At 41.1% G+C, this 10,559-nt stretch overlaps 1 protein-coding gene across 1 annotated transcript; it reads right to left on the reverse strand.

The window, feature by feature from the left end:
* Window positions 1-519: 519 nt before the first annotated feature.
* Window positions 520-9,871, reverse strand: exosc10 (exosome component 10). Its single transcript, XM_008290970.1, has 25 exons — window positions 9,706-9,871; window positions 8,512-8,648; window positions 8,306-8,429; window positions 8,114-8,218; window positions 7,755-7,914; window positions 7,547-7,655; window positions 7,389-7,464; window positions 7,187-7,297; window positions 6,912-7,055; window positions 5,795-5,985; window positions 5,449-5,605; window positions 5,095-5,243; window positions 4,873-4,923; window positions 4,673-4,784; window positions 4,519-4,566; window positions 4,335-4,410; window positions 4,139-4,248; window positions 3,961-4,053; window positions 3,807-3,875; window positions 3,602-3,707; window positions 3,442-3,515; window positions 1,200-1,380; window positions 1,007-1,071; window positions 835-911; window positions 520-744 (listed from the first exon to the last, which is right to left on the reverse strand). The coding sequence occupies exons 1-25, from the start codon at window positions 9,826-9,828 to the stop codon at window positions 714-716; spliced, it is 2,679 nt and encodes an 892-aa protein (XP_008289192.1). The 5' UTR covers window positions 9,829-9,871; the 3' UTR covers window positions 520-713.
* Between the last annotated feature and the right edge of the window lie 688 nt (window positions 9,872-10,559).

Here is a 10,559-nt window from a genome sequence, read left to right on the forward strand (position 1 = left end):
CAGACTCACCAACACATTCTACCCAAGTGCAATACAAGTACTGAACTCATATTAGTCTACAGTCTGTACTATTTATCACACATATTTATTATTTATATTATACTATGTTATATATAATCATGTTTTAATTATATATTGTACAATGCTTTGTATATATTTTATTTATATATATTATTTATAGCAATTATTTAATAATTATTTATTTATACTATTTATATTTCTCATATAGTCACAGTTTTCTCCCCTCACCAGTGCAGTATATTTATCCTATCGTCTGGTAGAATAAACTGTATACTTCCTACTGGCTCCTTTTGTAAATATATCTATATATTCTTATTTGTCTTTTTATACTTTTACTTTTATACGTTTGCACCACTGGAGTTGTCTTTCAATTTCATTGCACCTTGTGTATGATGACAATAACACATTCTATTCTATTCTATTCAATTCATACCATTCCACCAGTTTGAAACTTCTCTTTTTCGGTTTGATCAAAAAAAAAAAAAAAAGGCAAGAACATTTTCCTCTAAAATCATCTTTAATAAAGAGGTATGTGCTTCCACATATTTACAGAATAAACTGTTCCACAGATGGAAAAAATACACTTTGAAGTTCATTAAATTCTGAAATACTGACTTTTACTTGCAAAGGGAAAAAAAAGGAAATTGTAGGATGAAAAAGTTTTAATGACATAAAATGGCATGGAAGAGAGTCTATCTTTTGGGCCAGTTATGCCGGAATCCTCTGTAGGGAGGGAAAAGACAGAACGGTTAACAAACTAGGATGTTTGAATTTGCAGAGGCAAAGAGACCTCTGTATACTCGGTGTATTTACCTATCCGATTTTCCAGGCAGGAAGGACATACTGCGGTTTCCAGCTCCGAAGTTGTTTTTTTGCCCCTTTGGACCTTTCTGTTGGAAATAAGACATACATTTATCAAGAACTAATAAAATCAAAATCTAAATATATGTGTTCCAATAATAAAGTGCATTGAAGAAGCAAATACCTTTTTCTTAAAACCCTCGCCTTGACGATTTGGGTCAAACTGTGTGTTATCCTTTGATTTGGAGCCTTTAAAAGTAAAAAGGAGAGTACAGATTTGAATTCATTTTTAGAAGGCAACTGAATAAAAAAAAAAAAAAAGATAAGTAGCCGTGTGTGCAATGTGAAAAAAGAACTAAAAATTCACATATGCATACCTGCGAAGACTTTGAGGTCTGACTGACTGTAGTCGAAGGGCTTGAAGCTGTCTTGCGGAGACGCTTCTGTCTTCTGGGGTTTCTCAGCGGATTTCATCAGCTTCTTACTTGGTTTGGGAGTCAACTCTCCAACCTCGCTGGCAGCCCTCTCTCTCTTCTTTCCACCGCCTTTTGCAGATTCCTAATGAAATAGGTCGGTAACGTTATAGTCTGTACGACACAATGAACTGACATTTTAATTCTAATGTTTGGAAATGCAGCCACTTTGTCAAACTAACAAGATGGTGGAAGTCGTATGCAAATGCTGCAATCTGCTCTTTTTATAGGATTGTTTTTATGTTTTAATATTCTGGAGGTAAAATTGTTCAAGCAGACTTGGCTTTTAAGATGCTTCAATAAAAGGCACAAAAACACAGAATAAAAACTGTAAACCTGTGTCATATAATATTTTATCTTCCTGTGTTGCACACCCAGTTAATATTCCTGTTAAACAACTGAACCCAGCATTATATCCACTCATCGGTGATGAAACAACCTGGAGTTGAAAGCTTTTGCTGCCATCTGTAGGTTGAAGTTTTCATCTTTACTCGACATTCTGCAACATGGAATTGTTCCAGTTCCCTGATGACCGAGTCCAACAGATCAGAGTGTTCGGCGTTAAGAGACATGTGTAGAAAGCTATTTTATCTTGTACCCTGTAGCCATCAGTGGAACAATAAGGAAGTGTGCTACATTCACAAAAGAAAGAACGGTTTGAAGACCTTATCTTGTCATAATGATTTACTATCTACCTAATTAGGAAAGATCTCAGTTACAAGATATGGATGTCATGATGTGGATCTGAAAATAATGAGTAATTACAGAAGCTTTATAATTATCAGAAAAGGTTGAGGTGGTTATCAGTCACTGCTATAACAGCACTTGGGTGATGGGACCAACTGATTTCACGTAATGAACACCAGCTTTAATATCGATGTTACCGTTTTTGCCTCCTACAACGAGCTTCTTTCCATAACTTACAACATAAGATCTAGTTAAATAAAATTACGTTTGTCTTTGTATGTCAGGTATGTGCTTTCTTAAGTTAAAAGTTCTATAGTTCACTATCCAGCCAACAGCTTTGTGGATCATGTAGCTGTATGACAACATCTCATCTGACTTTGTTAATTGTACCCGATGACAACTGTCATTTCATGTCACGGTTAGCCAGTGATGCCGAAGCCCAATCGCAGCACACACATTTTCATAATATCAATCACAATATCAGTGTGGGAGGAGCTTTGAAAAACTACAAAGCTTTCTTCTTTCAAACTGTAATTAGACAAGAAAAGTTCACTGCCAAAGCGCTGGCTGAAACTGACAGCGAGCCGGAACAGCCAATATTTGCCTGCAGTTGGCAGTTTGACGACTGTTACTTTCAAGTGCTGCTGCCAACAATTCTGACTATGATGCATGCCACCAGACGATGCCAGCATGCTTATTTGAAGCCGCCGTTTCAGCAGAGAGTGCCTCAAAACCAAGTTCTCACTGAGGCAGTCATCACACAATGGATTATGAATGATGGCTCAAGCCTCAGACAGTAAACGGCAGAGGGGGGAAATGGTGCAACTATGAGAAAGTCAAAGGGTGGTGACCATTATTTCTGTTCTTCTGCACTGTGGACAAAAGATAAAGGTTTGAAACTTTTGTGGAAGTATTTGAAACAAAGCCGAAACGCAGTACGGTGGCAAAAACACGCACGAGTGACCGAGTGGGTATAAAGCAACAGCCCTGTGAGACGGATCTAAAGGGAAGTGGGCTTTTTGGCAAAAAGCAGCAATTGTTGCTCCCCAGGAGGTAAGAAAAGTGTTTGATGAGTAGAAGACATGTCTCTAATTCTCCAGTCCCACGCTGGGCGTTGTTCCTCCCCAGGCACATCATGTGACAGATATAAATATTAAAAGGCCACTACGGTGCCGGTGCTGCGGACCGACAGCACTGGTTCGCTCGCTTGTGAGTCACCATATTGATGTGCAAAAAACCTGTTGCATCCAAAGAAAATGGGGGGCACTGCAGAGGGTTAAACCTGCTATTATTGTACTATCTTTAATATTCTGTGCCAGGCTCTTGGGTGAATAGAACTCATGTTTTTCAAGGAATTTGTACTTTCCCAGCAGGGACATCAACAGAAAAGTTGACAGAGTGCAAAGCCCATCTGAAGTGGAAAAAAGGAAATGGAAGGATGAGAGAGCAAATGACTCACCGCAGCTTGCTGGCGAACGGTGGCAACGTTCTGGAGAGACTCCTGATAGCTCTGCTTCGCCTTGTTTCTTTCCTCTGTGGAAATTAGCATTAAAAAACCTAATGAGGCTCAAATCTTTAAGTATGTAAGTGTCATTTCAGAGCAATTTAAAGCCCATTACCTGTGGCTTTTCTCGCCTGTTCCTTTGCTTCCTCCTTGGCTTTCTTCTTGGCCTCTATCTCCTTCTGCTGCTGTTCCATGCTCTGCAGTTTCCACCTTTTACTAATCTGTCAGGGTGAGATGGTGCATTTATGAACATTTGAACAGAGAGGAGGTCAATACAAACAAGTCTGGATATGGATTAATGCATGGAGCTCTTTGATTACCTCAAATATTTTTGAAGATGGATCAAACTTGGCGTTCTTGTTGACATGCACATCCTTCGAGGGTAAATACTGAAAACCCAAAGGAAGATAAACACTTTGTGTCAGGGTACATAAAAACAATGCTAATGAGGGTTGTTCTTTGCTCTTCTCTTACCATTCTGAAAGGGTTTTCAAAGGACTCTATGATCTGTCTGGCTTTTACTTGAGCCACAGAGAGTGACATTTCGTCATCTTGTGTTTCCTCCTCCTTCAAAATTGAGCAGAGTTTTCACATCAGGCATCACAATTACACAAGAGTTGACTTTCTGAACAAACTAAAGGCTGATTTCTACCTGAAATATTGAGATTTTAGCGGATGCCACGAGGCCGCTTGTTTTCTGTTTGTCGACGTCCATTCTGTGCTCATCCTCTGAGAAGAGCAGCCCTTGTTTAACCGGCAAATCTGAAAGCAAACATATACGTCAATGCGAGGCCTAATGGGATCCAGTCATTTGCATAATGCGAAACATGCATGAGCATCCAGCTTACCATCATGAGAAATGTGTGGGAGATCGCTTTCAGAAACCCTGGATGTGTCATGAGGACCAAACAACGTGACCTCTGGCTGCAAAATCACACACAATCACATGGATTTTACACTCGCTGTGATTTTCTCTAACTGCTGAAATCAAACAGTGAATATTCCTTCTGTTGTAATCAGATTGAAGCCAACCTTTTTTATGGGTGTGAGTCCTTTCGTCTTTTGAGCTGCTATTTCCGCCTGTGGAGAAAACATTACGGCATTTACTTTGAATGACAATTGACAGCACAAACACTGAGTTGAAAGTGAGAACAACACACCGCTGCTGCAGCCTTGCTTTGCTCACCTTCAGGAGGGGCATTTCTCTGGCTTGTTGCACCAACAAATGAAGCTCATTGACCTGCTGCCTCACCAGTGGGGGCACGGGGTTACAGCAGGCGATGATGCCCTGAGGCTCTCTGAGGAGGAGAGGACGTTCATGTAAAAAAACACCAACATGACACCAAAAACAAATGAAAAGTTAAGCGGAAAATCTCATCAACTTACTTGGGCAGCTCTTCAGATATTTTGTTCATCATATGGGTGGGCATGACGAACCTAAAAACACACACACAAAAACCCTATATTAAAACATGTTAAGCAACATGCCAAAAGACAATGAAAGCTGGGAGATTGTCACAAACCAAATCTGGCAGGACACAAACTATAAATATGGAAACGACGGTGGAGTTAAAGAACTGCCAGTCCATCCGGTTCCAAGCAGCCTACCCGGTGCTTTCATCCTCCTGCCTGGCCAGCTTGTCCCTCCAGGCGAACAGCAGTCTGAAGGCAGTGAGCTGCTGGGTGTTTAAAGACTTTTTCTGCTTCCTCTGCAGCTCCAAATATGACTCCTCTGTGTATATAGGCTTCACATATTTCTGTTTGGAAGTGGGAAGGAAGGTGGGGAGGGGGGGGACATATAGCGAATCGTGACCAATGTCAGAAAACGTAGGAGATTACGATGGGGAAATTTTAAAAATATGAATGCAACCGTGGAAGTATTAGACTTAATAGGACTATTAAGGCACATTTTTTAAGTGGCATTTAAATCTTTATGGGGTATGAAGTGAGATTTGCACACACCTTTAGGGAAATGTCTTTGCTCTTGTTCCAGACACACTGCAGCAGACCAGGCTGCCCGTGGTTGAAGTCCAATAGCTGCACCCTCACACAGTCGTAGATGTAAAGGAGGTAGTGGGTGTCAGCCCGGGCATACTGGACCATCTCCTCTGGCAAGGGGCTACAAGAATGGTGATTGGGCGATTATTTTTTTCAGCTACACACAGTTGATAATCATTTTTTTGAGATTAAGCTAACAAATAACCTAAAAAACACAACAGATTTATCTGTAAATAGAATAAAAGGGAATCTATGCACCAGTTATTCAAACTATAAAACTAAGCATCATATGACCCAGTTATCAACATACCGAATCCTCCAGTCAGCCAGCTGGTACCGTTTGTCCGAGTCCACGCTGCAGAAGTGTTTGAGCAAGTGGTCGAGGGAATGTCTGGCCAGGTTGAGAGCTCTGCTTGCCTGATGCGTGTCAAAAAGGTTGACAACATACAAGCCCAGGTCCCTCTGGAGCCACTCAATGTCAGAATCAGCACCGTGAAACACCTGAGGAGGAGAAATGATTTCGGCTGAAACCACTCTGGTAAAGTAGCAGTCTATTTAATAAAAAATAATTAGTCTCATTTGAACCAAAAATATTAAAAACTGGGGACACACTGTGTGACATTTTTCCATTTGGATCATTTTCACAAATCGTTCAGTTGTTCAAGCCCACACACCACACTTTTTCACAGGTGTCCTGTAGTGCGTGAGTCACGCTGGCTCCCACACAGCAGAGGACACCTGCCAGCTTTATTTAACAAGTTTGAAACTAATCTAAGACACCTCTAATAACTTTACAAACTTAAAGTATTTACTACTTTTGTAGAGACTTCCTTCTTCAGGATGCCATCTAATTTAAATAAGAAATGAGTAGTTGAAGAATTAAAAAAACATAATCCAGTGAGGCTATTTTAAGTCTATTTTCATTAACATTTGGAAATGTGACCGTACTGCTTGGCACAGCTTCACCAAACAGACAACTGGCCAGACAACCAGACAGGTTTTCTTAAAAATGTCCTCAGTGTAATTATCTAAACCACTTACTTGGAAATAAAACATGAAGGGAAGCACTAAAACAATCTGCCATAACAGTCCACTGTGCTGTAAAAACTGATTGAATGCATTTGTACAACTGACGGCTGTAACGTTAATCTCAATTTATATTTTCAAACAAGTGACCTAAAATGCAAGATTATTTGAAATCTACGGTGTGGTTGATCTTTGCATCCATTTATGAAGCTGCATCTACCGGAGTCATGAAGATTTTAATGGGAAAAACAGGATAAGCACTTCTATTAATAAACAACCAGACTGTGCAGTCGCTCACCCCAAAACAAATCTAATCAGACACGTAATCCTGTCTTCCTTTAGACAGCTACAGTCACAGAACAAGATACAGCATGAAATGATTTGAGGAGCAGTTCCATTACCTTCACAATAGACGGGTCAGTGAACGCCTCATTCAGGATGTACATCTCGCTGCGGAGCTCCAAGGTGTCGATGATGAAGTCCTCTTCTCGGGTGGAAATCTGCATCAGACAGGTGAGGCCGAGGAAGCTCCTGTAGGAGTGGTGCTGTGGTGGAGGGCAAAGTGTTAAAGCAGCAAAAAACAACGGACTCAAAATGCTCAAATTAATTAATGCCTGACAGAAGTTCAGCATTACAGGCCTCACGAAAGGTCAGATCACATGAATGATCTTTGTACCTCAAGATCGACTGCGAATTCAGACAAACGGCACAGCTTCTCATTCAGAGCAACCAGATCCTCCAGTGAATCAATGAAGGAGAACTTGGTCTCAGCCACTGGTTTGTACATCTGAAAAGAATCCACAGATAACAGATTAGACCGAAACTTAACCGACGATGAAAGGGTGATGTTATAGGTTCACTGTATATCATCGTATTACCTGAGGCTCTGGCTTGGATAGAAGTTTTTCCTCTACTGTAAGATGGTCCAGTTCATATTGGTACGGGTGTGCAAACCTACAAGGACAAAAAATCAGAAGTTTAAACTGATAATTAGGAAAAGACTAAATTTAAATATGTTGCAAGGGAGCAGTCTTACATGTCTTCAACATGTTCCTGAGTTCTTTGCTGGTGAATGAAGTCTGCCAGGGCAGCTGGGACATCGAGGTCTTCAGGCCTCTCTTTACGTATTTGTTTGTTGGTGAAATCTGAAATTGAAGAGCCAGAGAGCAAATAAGTTGGACAAAGTGTTAAAAACATGGGTGAAAACAAAGGTCCGGAACATGAGAGTGAAAAGTACGCCTTACAAGAAGGAAGTGGCTTTCTCGCATTGGGCTTGATGAAGATCTTCGGAATAAATGGTGTGTTGCTGTTATCAATTTTTTCCTTGAATTTCAGCTGAGGTCTTGCAACATTCTTGGCGTGGAGCAGTCGGAATGTCTCAGCACGACTGCCAGAGCCCGGACCCTGTTCAATAAAAGCAGTTTTTTGAAAAAACCAAAAGGTGTGAAGCACAAGTACGAATATTTATCAAGTGTCTCAAAAAACTTTTTCAGCGCTTTAAGAAAGTGAAAGCCAGGACTGGCACAGCACGTTTCAGCTTGAACGCAGCCCAAAGCTGAGACTGGCATCTGCAGTACAAGAGCTGAGAGGTTAATTAGCCAACCTTGCGATTCCAGCTGGAAACGACAATTTTTGGAGGCTGAAACCCTGCAGGCATGACAGGTTGCTGGCTCCTGTTCACCCCATCAGCTTCATCAAGCAGAATCCCCTGGGAAAATAAGATTGAAGAACTCAGTTGGTTTGTAAAGACTTCTTCATAAAGAAACTTGTCTTACATTAGAGCAACAGGCCATACCGCTCTTTCCAGGATGACATCATTGGAGTCCACCACCAAGTCGAACCTCTCCTCCAGCCCCGTCAGCTTGTTCTGGTCTCTCACGTGAGATCTGCAGCCGTGGTGTTGCATTATCTGACTCATGCTAACACAAAGTGAACAATGTAAGGGTCCACAGAGAGACAGAGCTTGAACTCAAAAGAAGAAACACCATACTGTGTGCTCACCAGTGCAAGAGCTTATCTCCTTGACTTTCACAAAACTCCTGGAATCCTGGGAAGCTCCGGTAGAAATCATATTCATCTCCGGCCTGAGGTAAGCTAGCAGATGCTTTGGTGGCTGATAATACTGCACCCAGTCCATACTGCAGAGGAGACAGCTGTTAGTTTCTGTTTTTAAAAAATATCTTCAAGATAATTAAATGGAACACAACGAAAAATGTCAGCCAAAGAAATCGCATGCAGTGTTTATCTTTTCAAATCAGGTAGGCGACTCATCCACTGTCAATTATGGAAGCTACATAGTTTTATCTGGTGGATTTTAGAGCTGCAATGACTAACTGATTAGCTGTCAACTTTGAAATTAATCGCTATTGTTATCATTAATAATCGCTCACTATTTTGATAATTAACTAATCAGTTTGGGTGTTTTTTTAAAGACAAAAGTCAAAATTATCAAACAGTAGCCTTTTAAATTTGATTTTTGTCTGGTTTCTTTCCTTCTCAGGAACAGTAAACTGAATATGTTTGGGTTGTAGACAAAATAAGATATCTGAAACCTACATTGTGCACTTTAGGAGACAGTAATCAGCACTTTTACAATTTTTGGACAATTTAGAACCAAACAACTCGTCAATTGTTCAATAAAATGATCAGCAGATGAGTTGAAAATGAAAGTAATTGTTAGTGGCAGCCTTAGTTGATTTCACATGAATGTATTGTTCAACACATAGCTAATGAAACAACTGAATATGTATTGATAATATTTTAGATAATCAGTTTAAGGCAGTCTTTTAAACATAGTTTAATGACAGCTTTGATTTGTATATTAGCTTGATGTTCCCCAGTTTAAACTATCACCTTTGGAGCTACTTTAGCTAGCACTGATGCCAGGAGATGTGTTAATATTCTGAAGTAGTCACATTTTCAGTCAGGCAGTTGCTCTACAGTAAATAAACACTTAGCTTGATGCTGCTACATTTTGAAGCTAATGAGCAAAGAGGCTCGACCACAACGTCCACCGTTAGCTTAGAAATGAGCAGAATAAAGGCTAAATCAGCCCTTGGCTCAGCAGTTAGCTGTGAATGTTTCACACTAAGACATTTTCTTCCAGTGTGACCAAGTTCCAGCTCGTAGCCAACAAGCTCATCCACGTTGGCCACCTGAGTGTTAGCCTGAACTCAGCTCGGCTCGTTCACCTACTTTAACGAAGGCGTCCACGTCTTTAAAACCGGGACACAGCTCGTCATTTTCCTCGTCGTTAGTTTCTGCATTACTGTCTTGATGGCCACTGCCTGAGGAATCGCGGCTCTTGGTAGACTTCATGCTCTATCTCGGTGCTGCTGTGTACATGTGTGCGACGGGAAACAGCGTCTTCTTTCTCGGCGTGTTTTTCCTCTGAGCGGCGGCTGAAGGACGCCGGAGAGGAGGCGGCGCCCCCTGGAGGCGCGGAGTGGAATCACAACAAAAAGATTCAGTTTCTGTTGGAAATATTGTTAGTACGTGACCTATTTCATATGCAAAATATTAGAAACTATACCTGCAGCTTGCTCTAGTTTGCTCTTAAAATTAAAAAATACGGTCTGCGGTATTTTTTAGTTGTTTTTGCGTTGAAGCTGAGTACCATTCAGATTGAGATCAGCTTTGTCCACGAGTCCTGTCATTCTAACACTGGCTCTGAACGCCAGTGCTCCCAGTCAATGCGGTGGCACTGCAGACCTGATCTCCCATGTGTTGCCTCACCCCATCCAGCCTGACCACAGCGGTGCACCGGGATGCTGCTGCCATGAGGGGGCAGTGTTGACATTTGCAATCTGCAGCAAGAAGCCTTACAGTCAGACTCTGCTGCATTGGGGAGGTAATACACACCAATCATGTCTTAGCCAATATCTCTATAAGAGCTATCAAAACCACATCTGAATCCAAATTCACTTTTGAGCTAAAGGTGTGACAGCAAAATACCTTTTTGTTAGTGTCTGGTGCAAAAACTCCATTCCAGTTGCCTGGCGCTGTGACTCAGTGGTCAATAGCATGTGAGGAGTCATGGCCAAAGTATT

This window comes from Stegastes partitus, unplaced genomic scaffold (genome assembly GCF_000690725.1).
Source record: "Stegastes partitus isolate 25-593 unplaced genomic scaffold, Stegastes_partitus-1.0.2 Scaffold706, whole genome shotgun sequence".
Lineage (NCBI taxonomy): Eukaryota > Metazoa > Chordata > Actinopteri > Pomacentridae > Stegastes > Stegastes partitus.

What these genes read in the sequence shown, in the direction of transcription:
- exosc10 (XM_008290970.1), bottom strand. Translation starts at nt 9,828, where the DNA reads ATGAAGTCTACCAAGAGCCGCGATTCCTCAGGCAGTGGCCATCAAGAC. An exon ending in CTGGCTGACTGGAGGATTCG is followed by an intron (nt 5,606 to 5,794) that starts GTATGTTGATAA and finishes CCATTCTTGTAG; the next exon opens with CCCCTTGCCAGAGGAGATGG. An exon ending in GCGAGGGTTTTAAGAAAAAG is followed by an intron (nt 912 to 1,006) that starts GTATTTGCTTCT and finishes TATTTCCAACAG; the next exon opens with AAAGGTCCAAAGGGGCAAAA.